The sequence below is a fragment of the Ostrea edulis genome, chromosome 4, assembly GCF_947568905.1.
Source record: "Ostrea edulis chromosome 4, xbOstEdul1.1, whole genome shotgun sequence".
NCBI classification, from domain to species: domain Eukaryota; kingdom Metazoa; phylum Mollusca; class Bivalvia; order Ostreida; family Ostreidae; genus Ostrea; species Ostrea edulis.
In genome coordinates, this window is record NC_079167.1 from 76,739,187 (window position 1) to 76,759,811 (window position 20,625).

A 20,625-nucleotide genomic window follows, 5' to 3' on the forward strand; every position below is an offset into this window, starting at 1 on the left:
TTACTAAACGCTCGACATTTAGAAGTTAGAATCATAATCTTTCGGATATGACCTTAAAAACGGATATCACATGTCGCAACAGGCTTTTTCACAATAAAGACTGCGCAGTTGTGTTAAGTAGGGCCATAGAAATATGTCAGGGAAAAAAAGCATTGATAAACAGATCAATTTTTGACAAATTCTGTAAACACAACCCTTTTATATAAAAACAATATTTATATGTCATTAAGTGCATATAGACCTCCCATACATTTTTCACCCGACCGAAAGTCTCTACATCAGCTGTGTATCACGTGATCAAATATCAAGATAACATCGTACCGTGAATGTATAAATCATTCAATTGGCACGATATCCAGATATCAATGCAAGTTGAAGTTAATATACCTTCAAAGCATATTAATTTGAAAAGTGTTGGGAACAAGTTTATCGTAACTTGTAACATGTCTAATTTTTGCATTGAATATGCAAGATGCAGCAATTTTTACATATATGAAGTTGAATCTAGCCTGAAAAACATGTTTTCTGTTGAAGCAACAGCTTCCTCACCTAACTTTCCTTTTGCACTGAAGTTCACATGTCACATAAATCAAACATCTTTCATTCAAAAACTTCGGGGTGTCCTGCCGATGCTGATATTTTATGTACGGAAACCCCATTTATGCCTAAAGATAAAGGACAGGCAGGTGTAGATGTGTATGTATGTTATTTGGGGTAACAAAAAAGTACCATTCTAAGTTCGTTAGACTGTTATATTACATTGTTCAATAAGAATTGGATACCTACTTTCTTCACATTTACTTCCTTGGAATCCATCGTCACATCCATGTTCACAATGTCCGTCTCTATGGTTACAATGATTACTTTCAGATCGGCAATGGGGACTGCAGTTCTCTGAACAATTCAATCCGTACCGGCCAACTGAACATACTGTCAATGTGAAATATAATAATTTATAATTTCATCATATCAAAAATGTTCTTGAGCAAAACATGACCAGATTCAAGAGCCAAAATCATTTAATGATAACCATGTTAGATATATATCATGTATGCATAGTTCTTCAGATGAACGTGCTGGAAGCCAAAGATAAATTGAAAAATTATAAGAGTGGTACGAAAAGAACCCCAAACACACACAAGCATGATGTGAATGATCAAACAGCACAAATATGAAACCAAATGTTATAATATTAAATAATGAATAACAGTGGGTAATTCCCACATGCTTAAAAAAATACTAAGATAGCAGTAAACAGTCCAATGGAGAGACAAAGTACACACACCATATTTAATCTTTTTGTCATTGCAAAGATAATTATAAGGAAGATATAGTGATTTTAAAATCATCCAATCAGAATTCAGCATACGTTCATTCAGGTACTGAGCAGTAATTTTAACCACAACAATTTGTAAGGAGTACCAAGACACAGCTATAACCTTAACATCAAAAGAATTTGATAAAAAACAAAATCGTCCTTTAAAAATGAACAATTGAAAAACGATGCACGCGCATACACGTGTGCTTTTGCATTTTTCATTATACAGATATAACGATACACATATATTATCTACCAATACTGTAAATATCAACTCATTCGCTTTGTAAATAAGATAGTTACAAACGTTTTAGTATTATCCAATCGAAAAGAAACGCAAGTGAATGCGCGCGCAGATTGGTAATTTTGACCATGCACATCAGTTAAGAGTCTCAACATCAATTAAGATAACTCCAAGAGGAGTTACTTCCCCTTTTCAAACGTTCAGCGGTGAAAGCTATAAACTTTTGCATATGAACAATTACAAAATAGCATCGTACGTTTTTGTATACCTGGTATATTTAGCATAACTAGTGATTTACAATCCAAGTTCCACTAAAGCTAAGACCTACAGAAAACGAATTTAACTCGAATTTAACTGAAAGAGGGGAGACATAACAATATGCTGTATGAGGGGAGATAATAATTCTTCAGAGATAGAGCATTTTCAAAAATAGAATATTCGTTGGTAAAATATAAGTTAGACACTTACTTTCACTACAATTAGGGGACCCTGTCCACCCAGAGGAACAAGTGCAGGATCCGTCAACAGAATCACAAAAGCCGACGCAGTTCTGAGAACAATTCTGGGCGCAGTTGAGTCCATATGTTCCTTCGTCACATGCTTAAATACATACACAATGAACATATTCGCAATTAATGAGAATTGAACAATAAGTGTTACTATGCTTTATAAAGTACATACTTTTGTTGCAGAAACTTCCCAAGTAACCGGGAATACAGCCCTCCAAACAAGATCCATTGATTGGATTACATGTCATATATCTGCAATGACTGCTGCAGTGATTTGCACAACCTTTGCCGTACGTTTTTACCGAGCATTCTAGAAAAACATTAGATGGAAGCAATATAAGATTATTTATTTATCATTCGAGCTTTTCCTGCAAGATGAAAAAGTGAATTTCGGACGTCGAACAGCAATCAATCCCATAAATTCTATAAAGAGCACAACATTGAGAACAGGGCAAACCCAGACCCATGGAAACACCAGAGGTGAGATCAGATACCAAGGAGGAGTGAGCATACCCTGATGACCGATCACACCCGTCGTGAACCCTAGATCTTATTCAAGTAAACGGAGTAATCAGTAGTCAAAATTAGCATAAAATGAACGGTCTAACAATCGGTAAGAAACACGTCAGACTGCATTCAATATACGCGTATGCTGATGTATGTCATACGTAGATAAAGCGCACATATATTCTAAAAATTGACAGTATTATAGAAATGCATTTTGAAAAAAATATGTTTGCACTTTATTGATCATTTTTGTACTAATTTGTTGATCATTTGAAATACCGAAGCTGAAATATTTAAGAGCCAATCTCTGTAACCACTTAAAAAAATTCGACACGCATAATCACCGATTTTCAATAAACTCACCTGAATGAAACATCTATATAACATATTCAAGAAAATATATTTAAAAATTAGATAGTGATCATGGTTGCTATGGAAACAGGTACAATTTTATCAAGTTTGACTATTTTCTAGAATTTGGTAGTTTTGGCACAAAAGTTGAATATAAAAGATTATGAATAGTCTTAAAATTCTAATTTTCATATTAAATTATAAAACAGATCCCATATTTTTCATTTAAGAAAAAAAATGAATAATGGACAATCCTAAGTGATTTTTATAATTGAACAAATCTGTAAAATTGTGTTTAAATTCAATGGTTTCTATGTCTTAATAACTTTTATTAGCATCCACCTCAAATAAAGTGACACAAGTTTTTAAAACAACTAATCTACTTTCTTCATAAATCTAAACTAAAACTTTTGGGAATCTACCTATTTCATACAATTTGAAGTGAATTATTTATGGGGGGAAATGCATTCTGTAACCAAGAGTTATTCCCCTTTGAAACTCTTCAACGTGATAAGGCAGTAAAATTACATAGTAACACAAATAATATGGCGGGATAATGTCTTACTGCATTCTGACAGAAGTTTAGACGAAGACATGTGGCATTCAAAGTAGTCTCTCTACTCACCCACACGAAAGGAGGTGTGAGAGACATATCTCCGAGTACCAGCATTCTAGTAATACAGGTATTTATTCTATTTACTTTGAAATCCATTCACAAGCCTAGAATTAATCAACTTGATCACAATCATTTGATGTCAAATGTTTTCATAGACATTGTGTTTCTCTAGATCTGTCAATAGCATGGCACATATGATGTGGGTGCGTGCTAAATATTCACCCTTCAACTCCCCACTGCTTCAGTTGTATTGATATGACGTCAAAATGTAGACTGTGGCGTCACACATTACAGTACAAGTTTATACTTAGGCCTAATGCAGCACACTTTATTCTGTAGGGGATCGTATGACTAGGATGAAATTGAGATAATAAATGCAAAATCTTTTTCATTATATGTTTTATAATAGGATGAAGTAATAGAATCATAAAAAAATCATAGATATGTATTCATTTGAAAAATGCATGAGCTTTCGTTATTATACATATTTTACATAAAAGAAAAGAGACGTCCTGTTGTGAGTAAGCCATTGCATACTTTTTTTTCCAATGATACATGAGGAAACATTGAATAAACTCTCCTTCGTGAAATAAAGTAATGGGTCACGACATTGAATTTTATCTCTAATCTTTTCTACTTGTATTAGTTCGGGGGAGGGGGGGGGGGTGGTTATACATGTACAGATACTCAACTGAGAAGTGAATTGAGGTAGGGACACTATTCAGTTTTATTACACATCCATGTATTAATTATTCTTTACTTTTGATGATACTTTAAAAAAATATCAATTCTATGAATAAATTCAATTATTTAAACAGAATTGAAATATTGTAGAAATACCAATACTGATATACTTTAGCCGATACATGTTATGCATGGGAATTTACTCTATTTTTATTTTTTATTTTTTGTTCATCTTGATTTTGTTTTCATTTTACACATGCCACTAACAAAACAAAAGTATTTATTAAGGACATACAAGCAACATTTCTGACATTTTCTCTGGATTTTTTCCCCATCTTCTTAATATAAAGAGCTATTGTATGATTTCGGGAAATAAATTCAAATTTTACAGGCCTGTCCTTATATATACAACCTGCTGTAATACATAACCTTTGATTGCAACAATTAGAAACTATTAAAATACTGAGTACCAGTATGCTATCTCTAAAACAGACATGGTAATACAACGTACCCCAAGATTTTTATTTATATTTTTTTGTAGAAACGAGACAGAGTGCACATTCATGAAAATTGATATATATTATTGAGAAACGTCGCATAAGTCCTCAAGTGATAAAACACCGCAAAACAATTCTCACTGTTTTGAATATTATAATTAACTCATGTGTTGATTAATTGAGGTCATACAATTACCTTAGAGTTTAGATAAAACTAAACCTAGATAAGAATACATGTATTTAAGTAAGTTATTACCTACCGTAAGAAAAGGGTTTGAATAAGATTTCATTCAAACATATAATTCAAGGAATACATATTGCAGCTACACGTAGTAGTAGATGCAGTTGACATGGGGAGAACAAATAATACATTTTAGATGGGACATAAGATTTTGATATGCTTGCATATATTCATCTTGGTATTTCTCTTAAAATTAATATTGTTTATTGATTTTGTAGGAAGTGTCATATTGTCATTTTGGTGGGGTCCAAGTGAGAAGCATCAGTGTATGTTCGATGCTTATGTTGCCGCAAAGGATATGATAGGGTGTGGTTCATTTAACCGGAAAGAATTTCTATCAGGACAGCAGATCACATATTTTAGTTGCCTCTATGCCATTGAGAAGACGATTAGCTATGATGACTATATATGCGCAAAATTAGAAAATGAAAAAGATTGTGTTTGCTTATCTTGTCTATTTTGTAATATATGATTCTAAAATAAAGGTATACCATTTATAATAGGATACGATTATGAAATATTCATCATCGGAACCCACTGCTCAAAGACCGTAATTTAAGCGCCGAGCATAGACCTAAATTTTGCAACCCTCACTGACAATGGTGACGTCTCCATATGACCGAGTGAAAAATTCTTCGGCGGGACGTTAAATGATAAACAATGAATCAACCCGTGGGTTCCAACGATGTCAGATATTAAAGATATTCACTTTCCCAGCATACTAAATGACTTCAATATGACGATCATTGGTATGTTACAGTTACAAGCAAGGTCTTCTTATGATGTTGAAATATAATTCACATGCCTATGTTTAAAAAGATACGTTAAATGAGTGACAATGATGAACGTCCAGACTCTAGAAAATAGAGGCCCTCAATTGTATAAATTGTATAAATGTTAGTTTAATAGATTTCATAGATGGTACTGGCATAATATTTCTTGCACATACATAGTAAGCAGAGCTAATATTGAACTGCACTGTGTGTGTGTGTGTGTGTGTGGGGGGGGGGGGGTAAGTCCTCATGAATCAATGATAAATTACAATATTTTAATATGTATCCTATTTAGTTTATTTAACTTGAACAATTTTTAAGATCAATGATTCAATTTCAATGTCACACTTAATTCGATTGGCAAGGTGAAAAAATGTACATCATGTTTGAAATAACTGAAATGTTAAAATATGCATTTTCTAAATATGGTAGTTATTTTGATGAATTCTTAAGATATACAATGCGATGTGTGATACATGTACAATACACAAATAGAAACCAGGCACATTTGAAGAAGAAAAAAAACAACAAATAAAAACCCCCCAAAAACTATGCATTGATTTAATTATCTGTTACAAATTAAGAGTTTTTATGATTGAATAACATGCGTGATGTTGTAAACATCAAGTTTGCTATTTTGTGATATTTTGTTACCATAGCAACAATGTAATATGAATTATCTATCAGTATTAATATTTTATCAACTATAACATTGACTTCAGTCGAATCTGTCTATAAAAGCATTTTTTTTTTGGTCTAAAGAATTATTTATTTTGCATGGATTTCGAATTTGAAAAGAAATAGCAATTTTCGTTTCCATGGCAACCAACATGAATTCTCATATTAAACTTGATAAAATTTAAAATCTAACATCAGCAGCAGTTGGTTATTAAGATTATATACTTTGAATACATAGAAAATTGTATTTTGAATTACATTGAAAAATGCATCTCTACTGTCGTATCATGACGAAATGCATCATTTTGTTTCCATGGAAACACAGCTTAGATGGTAGATTCCCAAACATGTCTCATTGTTATATGATAGTACTAGATCTAATGTATGTTGTACAAGCACTTATAAATTTCAAGCTGAATGTGGGCATTTTTATCCATCATTCAAATTTGCCTCTAAATTAGCTTTTTCAGAATGTATCAAACAACCCTCTTTTTCAGACAGAATGAAAATATAACAGAATTATTCAAACCTTTAACTAAATATCAAACTAAATAACAAAAATGCTATATAGTATCATTTGATAATGATTAAATAAGAACTCAAAACAGCTTAATCCAGTATAGTTGAATAAAAAATGTCATTTTTCATGTGAAAATTGACTCTTTTGTGACCTGAATGGCATGCACGTGTTACCATGGTAACAGAGTTGCATAGCAACCAAATTATGATGGTTTTACATTACTTATGCCAGATTAATTCGATGTGCCAAATCTGAAAAAAAATCGGTGAAAGTGCGTGCCGGACCCCTTATATAAATGTTTAAGTGGTTACAGAGAATGGCTCTTAAAAGCTATATGATGCAAAGAATATTAGTAAGAAACGTCGTATCAAGAATTACTCTTTTCGCATTTGAGGGTCCTCCATCCCGGTTTACATCCGTATGTACAGCTGCCTGTGATATGGTCACATGACTGATTGACACAGTTCTCGTTACATTGTACAGAGCAGTTTTCTCCATACCAGCCATCAATGCAAACTAAAAGAGAAATGGACAATGATAATTATCTCAAAATATCAAAATTTACTACGGTAGCTAGGGATATTTTGCCACTGATTTGTTTTCGCTAATAACCTAAAAGGGTCAATCCAATGTTACATGAATATACGTATTACTTTAGACTACCGATAATCAGTATTGTGCAAATAAAAAACGGAGGAAAATTGTTTTTCAATCCATCCTGAAAAAAATGACACAAGGCAAATTTTCCATGGATACCATATCTCTTTTTCTTTGATAATTCTTGATGAATAACACGTACTTTCAATAAAATCAAAATAAGCTTCCATAACACAGCTCATAAACTCTTACATAGCATGTCATATTTCATAATGCCACGAAGCAGACACTTTTCATAAACCTTAAGTACACAAAAATTTCATTGTTTGGATTCTCTTCGATATGTGACAGTAGGATAAGGTCAGTGAGCCAGTTGCAATATGTATGTGAATCGTCAACATTTCAGAAGAATGGGTTATCTAATCATAGGGAGATGCATTGTCATTTGTCATTGATGCCGCACACATGACTCTAGAAATGATTTCCACATCACTTCCCGGTCGCGCTAGCGCAGTGATGGAGTATTCGCCTTGTAACCGCGAGGTCGTGAGTTCGAGTTTCTCTCATGCCATGGCCGTCTCAAACCTACGATGTAACCATACATGTAGGTAGCGACTGCTCCTTTACTAATCGCTCGGCATTTAGAAGTTAGAATCATAATCTTTCGGATATGACCTTAAAAACGGAGATCCCATGTCGCGACAAGCTTTTGCACAATAAAGACTCTTGCTACGGTCCTGTGTTCTAAGTATAGATCTAAATTAACAGAAAACAGCTGGTGACGTCTCAATGTGGGTGAAAAATTCTCGACGTGACTCAAAACAACCTATCAATCAACGACACCATTCCTATTTGTCTCCGAACTTCGTTTTCCGCTATGCCTTAGTTGTGACAAAACACAATTTGAACAAAATCTGTTTATCAAAAAGTGTTTATCAACACATGCGAGATAGTTAACAATATGAGCAAGATCATACAAGAAACTACATCAAATATCACTAAAAACCTGGCTACCATTTTACCCAGAGATCAGGGAATAAACCATTAACTGAAGATATAGGCCTACAAAACACGACTACAAGCGTGAAAGGTGGCGTTAGGAAAATGTCAAACATTTATTAACGTCATACAAAAAGATCAAACGAAGTAAGAACATTACAGTATTCCACCATCCATAACGAAAGATCAAAATACATGTAATGCTCCAACATACTGGTATGTTCATACTATCTATCATATCACTCAATATAGTACGTAGAACATGTAAAGTATTATTTTTTTACTGATTAATTAACTTCCTTGATGCTTTCAATTTAAGAAAAATGAATAAAAAATGCAGTAAACTTTTGAAGGTCAAGGACAGACAGATATAGCTATGTATGTATGCTATTTAGAGTAAAAGTTCAAATTCATTTCAGACTGTAAGTTTGTTGTATTTAAGAAGCGGATACTTACTTTCCTCGCATCTATTTCCTTTGAATCCATCGTCACATCCATGTTCACAATGTCCGTCTCTATGGTTACAGTGATTACTTTCAGATCGACAACGGGAACTGCAATTCTCTGAACAATTAGATCCGTACCGGCCAACTGGACATACTATCAATGTGATTAAAAATTGTTTATAATTTCATCATATCAAAATGTTCTTGAGGAAATCATGGGCGGATTCAAGTGTCAAAATCATTTCATGATAACCACATCAGAGAGATATCATGTATGGTTTGAATTATACAGTTATTGACTGGGTCCGATGACAGGTGCTGTTTGATTGACCAGACGGCAACAGATCCGTTCGAGGGTTAAACAAACTAGCCGTTGTTCAAGGACACAGTCTATAACTATTTGTTATCCACCTTCATTTTCTAGGTATAGTTTTTACCAGATGCACATGGTTTGTTGAGGTTTAACAAGACAGAATGATTACGTACATTTATCAACGTGTCCACTACATTTGTAGTTTAAAAGAAAACACACCCAATGTCCTAATTGATAACCAATAGTTACTTTTTTCGTGTTTCTGCGCTGTGTTTCATATAATAAATATGAGAGTGGGTTTAACAGTTAAAATGTTGGTTCTAAATCGTATAAGTTTTAGATGGGAAAATATTTTAGGTGTATGACAAAATAAAATATTAAAGTACAAATATGAATGTACAATACTGTTTACAGCTTACTTCATCAACTTAGAAACAAGAAATACTTCTGTAATACCACCGATAACTTATTTAAAACATCAAACTACACTTTCAACATCAACCTTTGTCACAGAGTTCCCCGGTATATCCTGAATTACAACCTCCGTCACATCTTCCTGTTGCCCTGTTACAGGGGAGGTAACTCAAACATTGTCCACTACAGTTATACACACAATCAGGGCCGTATGATTCTGCAGGACACTCTGGTAAAATATGATTTTATTCAACAATTTATTATTTTGAAAAAAGCGTATACTTTTCCGTTTCACACCCGAAGCTACTTTACTAATTGTTTGTTGGTTTACATAAGTCTAAATTTACAATGCGTTGATATTTCGTCGTTTTTATCTTTCAAATATTCCACTACAGTTAGTAGTTGTATTTTATTTGCTTAAAAATCTTTAAGATCACTTACCTGTGTTACAATGTGTTCCTGTCCATCCATTGTCGCAGCCATAGTCACATTGTCCAGTGGTGTGATTACAGGACACGTTGTCTCTGCAGTGTCCAGTACACGTCGATCCACACTGTAAACCGTAATATCGAGCTGGACACGCTACGGAATATTCATTCTTTTAATAAGATTTCATCATAAATTGCATTCATACATGAGAGTGTCAATCATATTTTACTGAAGTATTAACAATAATCTTACATTTGTTACAAAACTCCCCCACCCATCCTGCTGTACAACCCAAACACGTTCCGTTGACAATGTCACATCTCGATTCCTGGCAGTTGTATGGACAGGGTAGATCACAGTTATATCCATACACACCGGATTCTTCACAACCTATATATATATATATATATATATATATATATATATATATATATATATCAATTGATTTTCACATGTATCGTTTAGATCCCAGGGGTAAAAGTAAGGTTGGGTGTTATAATTGTTTGTTTGTGCTTTATATTAAATATTCTATACAATTGCATCGAGAGATCCACTCTCCTTATAAAATATCTTAAACACTGAATGACACAGCGACTGTGTGGGATTGCATCAGTGTGTATAAGTAGCGCTTTAGGAGCATAACAAAGCTTCCTTATTGGGAAGTCGTTGTGGCCGAGTGGACTTACGCACTGGTTTGACAATCTTGCTAGGCGGTGGGTGCCGTACGTCGCTGGTTCGACCTCGGGCTGGGGCGAAAATTTTCAGTACCTAGTTGTGATTATTTAGTGCTTTATATATATATATATATATATATATATATATATATATATATATGATGCAGAGAAAATATAAGACCTCATTTACATAGACTAAATGGATTTTAACCGTATAACGAGGTAGCACACCGGATTCTTTACAACCTAAGGATATAGTAGATGTACAGAGAAAATATTGGAGATATGACTCTTCATTTTACACACCACAACATAGGCCACAACATAAAGATGTCCTTTTTATTTGAGCCACATGCTCTATTTCGTATTTAAAAATTGTCATTATAATTTATTGATGTCTTTTTCACTTACATGTACGTTATTACTGTAATATACATGTATGTTAGATGTATTTGCAACCTATGAGATTGATCACTGTTCATTATCTTCACCTTGCATAAGCAATGCTGCTTTTTTAAATAAACAATGCAATACACTCATCATAAAATTGCAAACGTATGTACAAACTGGTTAATGATGTAGTACAATATAACACACAATATTAATATATTTATCATATTAATTTACATTTATCATACACTAAATGGATTTTTATTTGTATAATTGGTAGCACAGTATTACCTGTTACGGTTACTTCACACAATTCAGTAAAAACTGTCTCTATTTGATATCCAGTGGGATAAGTTGTCCCGTCAAGTCTTTCATTGTAGAATATAACGTAACGTCCATGTTTGACGCAAGTTGTACTGAAATCCAAGGCCGGTAACTCCTGTCCGTTCTTGTAACATAGATACCCATCCTCCTTTATAGTTGTGTTCGACACATAGAGTGAAAAACCAGCAAAACGCCCTCTTTGTCTCCTGACTGAAATTATCAATTTTTGATGACACTATTATCAGTTGGAAAGAAGAGAATACTTTTCCTTGATATATAAGCGATGGTATTTGACTATTTGTATCAACTTTCTATTAGAAAACCACATTTTCGTTTATCTATATGCTATGGATTCTGATCAAAACATTGAAATCGCTGAAGACAAGTGGAATATGTAACATGTTAGAAAAAGAGCAAGGTACAAGCACGATTGCACCTGTGATAGGTAACCTTAAAAGTGAGTGGCAAGTCAAACTGGCAAACAAGCATGTACTGATACCATTCCCACAATAGGAAAGTGTAAGAACTGTATAATACACTATACAATTATGGACTGTTTAGAAGGGAGACATCACAAATTATTCTGTTTCAGTAGAGTTATCACCTTCCGACACCTATCATTATAGTTTTATTAGAATCTAGAAGTATAAAGATAATCAAACATTTATTGACTTTTCTCATATTTAAAATTCTTAAACGTCAGAAAAATTGTAACAACTTTTCCTGCAGATTTTGATAAATTTTCAATGGTTTTCGAGGGGTGTAATTAATGTTATCCATAATAACATGCACTATCTTATCTTATATTCAATGGTATACATTTATTCGATGTTTATAAGTTTAGCAATATACAACAGTTCAACCAGCATTAACGCGACGAAAAGATTCGATTTTGACGTCACATTAGGATGACACAAATATAACGTCAAGCGTAAATTTTCACAATGCATTTCATAAAACAAAAAAGTAACCATCAAGCGAAATGCAAAATTGCAATAAATTGGAATATCTATCTTCTCAATTGTCATTTGTGACCGTCATTATTAGAATTCATTAATTAACGATCACACAAATTTTTAATTTATTTTGATCAGAGTTGTCTCGCTTGTGCCATTGACATTTATAGAGTAGTTACTGCACGTGAGGGAGACAATTCGTGACCAGTCGTCGACCAATAAAATTCATTGTATTATTCTGAAGGATAATGCTATATAGATATTGCCTGTAATTGAGCATAACATTGAAAATTTTCACCCCGGGAAAACCATTTTTAAGCCGACAAAGCAGAAAAACGTACGTGAAAGGCGAAGATAACGAACAGTGATCAATCTCATAACTCATATAAGCAATACAAAACAGAGAGTTGGGAAAACACGGAGCCCTGGACACACCAGAGGTGGGATCAGGTGCCTAGGAGGAGTAAGCATACCCTGTTGACCGGTCACACCCGCCGTGAGCCCTACATGTATATATTGATCAGGTAAACTGAGTCTGTTGACATATGATCAATCAATACCATGTTTTAATATACTGTATGCTATATAAACAACAAAGCAGAAAAACTTTTGTCTGTTGACATTTCATCAATCACTACCATACCATGCTATGTATATTAATGCGGGTATTCGCGTTTATTACAAACGCTCAATCGACGTCGTCTAACAATCTTCAGCGAATCGTACGCGCATCAATTTTATACGGGATATTTTTTGTAATATCACCCGTTGTCAAGTAATATAATCCGTTGCTAGATACTATCACCCTAGGGCGCGTGCTTATTATTCTCAGATGGAAATATTTAGAATGTTTTTTTCAAATGCTTCTCGACCAATAAGATTGGAGTATATTACATGAAAGTATAATAAGATCAAGTGATATCCCTCTTAGGAAGCATTTTGTGCGAGACTTTGTGATACAGCATATGTTAATTTATTTTTGGACAGAAATGCAGGATGATAAATTCTATGGATCCATATTTCACGATATATTTCATACAAAACATCCTATTTACAAACATTATCATTTCATTATATAATACATTCCAGATATGCATGCATTACTTCCATTTAATTGATGCAGAATTTCTTAAAGTTTCAATTACCATCGTTTACATTCTAAATACATATAATTATTATGAAATATTGTTTTCAATCAACGCCTTTCACTGTATCAATCTACAAAATACACATTAAAGAAATTTATTTGACATGATTAATTTGTAGAATATAATGTAACCTTTATTTGTGTAATTGTACAGCAATAGCATTTCGAATTTGCTGTATGTAGAGTAGGTACTAAAATTTGATAGCATTAGCTACTGGCGTAATATCTACGTTTTGAATAAAAGAAACACAATTAGATGGGTATAATTAGCAAGCCGCTAAGAAATTAAGAAACATTCGAGTAATTTCTAATTATTGACCATCAGAGGACTCATTTACATAGTATTAGTGAAAATTAAAGAGGAGAGATGAAAACATAGCGAAATGGACATAAAAAGAAAATCATTGCACTTATGTATCAAGACATAGGTAATGAAACTACACAAACCATACCGTATTGTTCTCCATAGTCCTTGAACTGTATTCTGATGCTGTAAATGCTAAGTACTTTCTCAAGGTTAATGTACCACCATGTCCATTTATCTGGAACTATTAGTGGTGTTCCAATTTTTGCAGTCCTTGTACACGTGTTAATCTTTCCATCTACTGCATGAATGGATTGATACTGCTGACATGTTCCAGTTTCTTGGCAGCCAGTTACTTCCTCAGCCTGCTCGGTCTCCTTATTCTGAGATAGGATTTCTGTAAATGAAGAAACCTATTATATTGTTATCTGAGTGAAAATAATCACCTTTTCACTTACAAAGATAATTGTGATCAGAAACAAGTAATGGTAACTGCATCGTCATAATTAATCAAAAATTGAAATTTACGTGTAAAATTTATAGGGTTACTCCAGCGTTTCAACAAGAAAACGACGTGAAATGCTTTTATATTTTCCAAGTCGAGTAAAACATGATAATCTTGTTGCAAATTTATACAATGTAAACTACACTTTGATGTACGATGGTAAATGGATACTACTTAAACTTGATTTAGTTTCATTACATGGTGTGAAGAAAACTAATTTCGAATAGGTGGTACACTCAACTGTAGAAAATGGGGACTTTACCTTTTGTCGGTTTGATTGTTAGTACGGTGTAGTAATGTTAGTAACAACACTTCACTAGACCGTATTACGAACGAGAAAGTTAACAGTACAATAGGTATAAACAATATATTGTTTACTTACGGTATCCATATGACAAAGTCAATATCATTGATATCAAAACGACAAGTGTCTGCATATTCAAATTCTTAAAACAACAAACAAGTTTTATTTGAAAAAAAAGATATAAGGCGATCAACAGTTGTCATATTTCTTATGTTTAAGGCATTTAATGACCGTGATGAAGTTTAAAGTTTTCAACATTTCCCTCTGCAGAATGAAAATAAATAATTGGAAAAGAAAATTTATACATTTACATTTATACATTTATACAAATTTCTAAAAGACGGATGCTGATTTGTCTTTATACAGAAATACTTGAGGAGATTGAACAGGAGGTTTGGATAATGATCGACAGCGAGCACTTAAAGAGGATCTTAGAAAATACTACTCTGCGGTCAAGGGACAATATGAAACAATGATTTAAAAACAAATTGTAGCTGTAGCTGCATAACCCGCGATTTGTTTGATTTTATGGTAATCAACTAGTCTATCAATAAGGAGTAGTATTACAAATTATATACATGTTGACATACATGCAAATTATCGAATGGCATTGTGTAATATTTTATCATCGATTGATGACCAGGACATATCTTCATCATGATTTCTCGATTAATTGGTTTACACATGGATGCATATTTGCTGACATTTTAAGGACAAGGTACTTTTCTTCAACAACTGTGATATTCTGTTGAGATGAGTAGCATTTTCTATTTTGTATTATTATACTTTCATGTAAAATATTCGAACCTGAATGGTCGAGAAGCATTTGAAAAAACATATTGTTACCCTCTGAGAACAGAAAACACGCGACCCAGGGTGATAGTATCTAGCAACGGGTAACAGTACGTGACAACGAGTGATATTATAAAAAAAATATCACATGCGTCAAATTTATGCGCGTACGGTTCGCCGTAGATTGCTAGACGACGTCGTTTGAGCGTTTGTAATAAACGCGAGTACCCGCATCGAAATACGAAATATCGTACGACAGTGATTGATCAAATGTCAACAGACGTTTTTCTGCTTTTCAGTTTACATAACATTCAGTATAATAAAACAAATATTGCATGTATTTGGGGGTAACATTGAAATTTTCACTCCTCGAGAAACCATTATCAACCTCGGCTACGCCTCGGTTGACAATGGTTTTCTCGGGGTGAAAATTTTCAAATTTTCTGCTGATCTAGAGTTTTTGCATGTGTTTTGGTTCTATAAAATTAAAAGCGAGTTATTTTATTTCGCGAATGATGTTTCTCGCTAATTCACGCAATAATAAATTCCTCGCGTATATTTAGGAATTTACAGTAATCCGTGAGTCGTTTGTAACTTCTCACTTTGGATTACCGTAGGAGACAGTTTCTGTTTTGTGCGACTTATGAACATGACTGACATTTGTCTTTAAATTAATCATTAAGTCATTATTCAAAACATTGATACTGTTTTTTGCTGGGAAAATATTAGATTAATTAAAACTGTCAGATACATGTGAAAACATAAATATGGAAAATTGACGATGGAGAAGCTGAAATCATCACGTTGAGTTCTCAGTTTGCCGTTGATGTCTACTTTCAATAAAATATGTAAGTATGAAGCAGAAGGGTAAACTTAATTGGATTATTCCTGATTTTAGTATCAATTTCTATTTTGAAATGAAAACAAATTCATATGTATTTTATATTTACAAGATAGAAACTATGCTTTAATATTCTAAACTTAGATCAGTTTTGTTAACATTCATAAAGAAAGCTGAGTAAGAGATAACATTCATAGAAACGCTCCTTGTCTCGATATCATTGTTAACACAGTCTATATTGTGACTAATCTTCACTACCTTACTTCACAAATGAGAGAGTTACTAGTGAGATAGACATAGCTGATATGAAAATTGTTTACTTACGGTATCCAGAGGACAAAGTTAATCTCAATAATATAAAAAAGACAAGTGTCTGCATGTTAGAATTCTTAAAAGAACAAGGAAGTGTTATTCTAAACTGAAGAAAATAAGGGGACCAAGAGTTGTCATATTTGTAATTGTAGAGGCATTTAATGGCCGTTATGAGTTAATGTTTTCCGACATTTCCTTCTGGAGAATTCACATGACTGACAATGGGCGCTGCTGAGATAAGATCACATATTGTAATTTTGTCATGTTCCGTTCTTAGCTAGTTGCAAGTCAGACAATATAATATAATATATATAATATTCTTGCTAATCCCTCATTGTATGTGGTTCAATGTCAGTGTTTTCAGTCCCATTAGGGAATTTTTCAATCTGTGGAGACGTCACCAGTTTTAAGTTAAGTATCACAAATTGTTACCTATGTATGACATCGTACAAACTGCGGGATTGTGATATTACTCCTACTTTTAATCAATTCTGACAAGGTATCAAGTTTTTCTTTTTGATATATAGCCCATCGTCTGGCAAAATGTTTAATATAGGATTAAACATTCTTTTGGAAGAATTTATCGATGTGTAAACTCCGGACATTTTACTCACAAACTAAATAAAAGTGCGAAGCACTTTTATGTTAAGTTTGTGAGTAAAATGTCCGGAGTTTACACATCGATAAATTCTTCAAAAAGAATGTTTAATTCTTATAATTCCAATTCATTCACTTTATTAACAATTGCAAAAATTTGAATAGTTTCCCCGCACTATGTTGTTTGTTTTCAGGCGTGTATGAATACATCGCGTTTTCGGATTTATTGATGTGTAAACTCTTGTTCAGCTTTATTTTTGTCCAATCAAAACAATTGTAATAAATAAGATTGGAATTATCATACTACAAATTCCTAAATATATGCGTGGAATTTCTTATCGCATAATTTCGCGAGAAACATCACTCGCGAAAAAATACTTATCCCTTCTATTTTTGTATTGCTAAAACACATGCAAAAACACCTGCTCAACAAAGTATTTGCGATTTAACTCACATGAGTCATTTTGCGTAATTGGATTTCGTATAAGATGGTCTATATCTAGGTACTGCAAAGGTTGTTCATAATTAAAAAGTTTAGATGCAATAGTGGAAGTATATTTGTAGAAAATATAGGGTGTAGACTTGAATTTGAAATATGTAGGAATACAAGTCGAAGAATGTTGCTTATGTTGACGGCATCGATTCCTTTATCCAAGTATATACTAGATATGAGTTCTTCAATTAATGCATGTGAAACTCTCAATAGAACAGAGTAAAAATTTGTGTGGATACAATGTGGACCTAATTGTCTGTTGACGTAAGGTAAAGGTGAATCAAGGGTGACATTATTATGCTTGGTCTTTTTTACATCGTTCATGACTGCGTTTCCGTCTTGAACATTCATGTTATTTACTTGTTGACTAGTCAGATTTCCTACATCATATACATAATCATTGCATCCATATGGAAATGTAGTACCTAGAGTCCTGATAATAAACAAAGCAAGTTTAAATAAATCCTAAACCTAGTTGAGTACTGGGTGGTTAATATTGTCATGCCAAATGAAAGATGAAGATAACAAACAGTGATCAATCTCATACATTCTATAAGGAATACAAAATAGAGAATTGGGCAAACACAGGTCCCTGGATATACCAACGGTGGGATCAGGTGCCTAGGAGAGTAAGCATCAGCTGTCAATCAGTCACACCCGCCGTCAGCCCTATATATTTATCAGGTAAACGGAGTAATTCGTAGTCAGAATCAATGTGCAAAGAACGGCTTAACAATTGGTTAGCTGACCTGTTTCTATATTCATATGAAGCAGAACCTATTCAAAAACTTATACGACATTTAGATATATTTACGACGTTTTGTCTATTATCAATAATAACTTTCATTCATATGTCAATTCGATATATCCCTGTGAGCTCGAAATAAAAGACACCACAGAATCGTCCAATTCTTCTTCATACTTAGATATTTTATTGAAAGTAGACATTAACGGCAAACTGACAACTCAACTGTATGAAAAACGGGATGATTTCATCTTCTCCATCGTCAACTTGTCATATTTAGGTAGCAATATTCCATTCTCACCTGCATATGGTGTTTATATATTTCAACTGATTCCATACGCAAGAGCTTGTTCTGCGTATAGTCAGTTTTTAAATCGAGCCAAGCTACTGACAAACAAGTTGATGGTACAGGGGTCTCAACAGTCTTGTTTAAAGTCAGCATTTCGTAAATTCTATAGTTATAACGATCTAGTTTTCCAATGCAACCTATGATTGGGTGAAATGCTGTCTGGCGTGTTTTATACCAATTGCTAGACCGTTCTTGGCACACTGATTTTGAATGCGAATAACTCCGTTCGCCTGATCAAGAGATATGGTTCATGGGGGTGTGAGCGGTCTTCAGAGGATGCTTACTCCTCCTAGGTACCCGATCCAATCTTTGGTGTGGCGAGAGGTTCGTGTTTGCCCATCTATCTATTTTGTATTGCTTATATGAATTATGAAATTGATCACTGTTCATTATATTCACGTTTCATCAATAAAAATAATCATAATTGGACATGTTGAGTTCCTGATGCTGGTGTACATCGGTATTGCTGACTTGTGATGGCGGTGATATTTCGACACTAGTAACATAGTCAGAAGAACACTTCTCTTGTTTTCTCTTATAGAGTAGCTTAAATATAGAATTGATAGAAATTACAAAGGCTTTATGGAATTATGCAAAATATTCATAACCCACAAACATACTTACCTCAATAATATAACAATGACAACGACAAGGCTAAAGTTAATAACCAGTGAGATAGACAAGGCTGCGATATATGCATCTGGAGTACTATACTCGCCATTACTGATAATAGGTGCCTCTGAAAGAAAACAATATTCAAATTTTAAATTCATTATTACTTCCGATCACTAGAGGATATGAAAGATTACAATTTGTGATGCAGAACAATTTGCTTAACATTTTACAGATTCTGGATTTTGTTTGGGGATGTTTTTGAAATTGTTTTATATTTTGGACTATTATGGGGTAACTACATGTAAATACTGAAAATGACTCATAACAGCTAAGAAAGATTTAACAGATAAATTCGTCGGTAATACAGCTGCTGAAAAACAGTACTGTTTTAATTACTTTCGAAAGATCTGAAAAGGTATAAGCGATGATAAACTTCGGTATCAAATCAAAGTAACATATGTCATTAAATATACAGTGTACAAACCTTCCTTGAAATTCAGAGTTAAGAATATCTCTAGACGTTAATTACATTTTGAACAACGCAGAATGCTTCTATTGTGTATCAGGTTAGCCAGGACTGTCAACGGCATGGTTAATAAAAGCATATGCTATATTAGATATACATATTCAAGTATGTATTCTAAGAACCGCATATTCTGTCAAATAGATGAAAATTGTATTGTATAACGTACCCGATGTTTGTAAGTAATCTGACACTCTATTTTATTTGTATGGATTCCAGTGATAAATTGAGAAAGTAAAAGTCAATATGTAACTTATATATTTATATGGCATGGTTTTATTTAGAAGAAGAACTTTTATTCCCATTGTGATTGCTAGTTCACGAAGGAGGGAGGAGGCTTAAAACATTGTATTCATTGCAAAAACTTTTAAGTCAGAGAGTCTAAAAGTTGTAAGGCGTAATCAAGGCAGCATTGTTGTCATGGTTTGTATCTCAAAAACATAGGTAATAGGACTTTACAAGAGCTTTAAACAAGCTTAATATTTGACATTTCAGTAGATAGATGAAATAATTGTTTATAAATATGAGTTCGACACTTACTTTCACTACAACCAGGGGACTCCATCTATCTAGAGGAACAAGTGCAGTATCCGCCAACATTACCACAAAAGCCGAGGC

General features: G+C 33.4%; 2 protein-coding genes across 2 annotated transcripts in view; both read right to left on the reverse strand.

The window, feature by feature from the left end:
* Positions 1–2,375, reverse strand: part of LOC130053850 (multiple epidermal growth factor-like domains protein 10) — a 14,272-nt gene extending 11,897 nt beyond the window's left edge. Inside the window, exons 1-3 of the mRNA XM_056161463.1 lie at positions 2,244–2,375; positions 2,031–2,162; positions 787–930 (exon numbers count right to left, since the gene is read on the reverse strand). Of these exons, the coding sequence (XP_056017438.1) occupies positions 787–930; positions 2,031–2,162; positions 2,244–2,319 (352 nt within the window). The 5' untranslated portion in view covers positions 2,320–2,375. The remainder of the gene's footprint in view (positions 1–786; positions 931–2,030; positions 2,163–2,243) is intronic.
* Positions 2,376–9,655: 7,280 nt separating this feature from the next.
* Positions 9,656–20,625, reverse strand: part of LOC125669159 (multiple epidermal growth factor-like domains protein 6) — a 41,261-nt gene continuing 30,291 nt past the window's right edge. The window contains exons 7-11 of the mRNA XM_056161464.1: positions 14,080–14,328; positions 11,492–11,734; positions 10,389–10,526; positions 10,149–10,289; positions 9,656–9,936 (exon numbers count right to left, since the gene is read on the reverse strand). Of these exons, the coding sequence (XP_056017439.1) occupies positions 9,791–9,936; positions 10,149–10,289; positions 10,389–10,526; positions 11,492–11,734; positions 14,080–14,328 (917 nt within the window). The 3' untranslated portion in view covers positions 9,656–9,790. The remainder of the gene's footprint in view (positions 9,937–10,148; positions 10,290–10,388; positions 10,527–11,491; positions 11,735–14,079; positions 14,329–20,625) is intronic.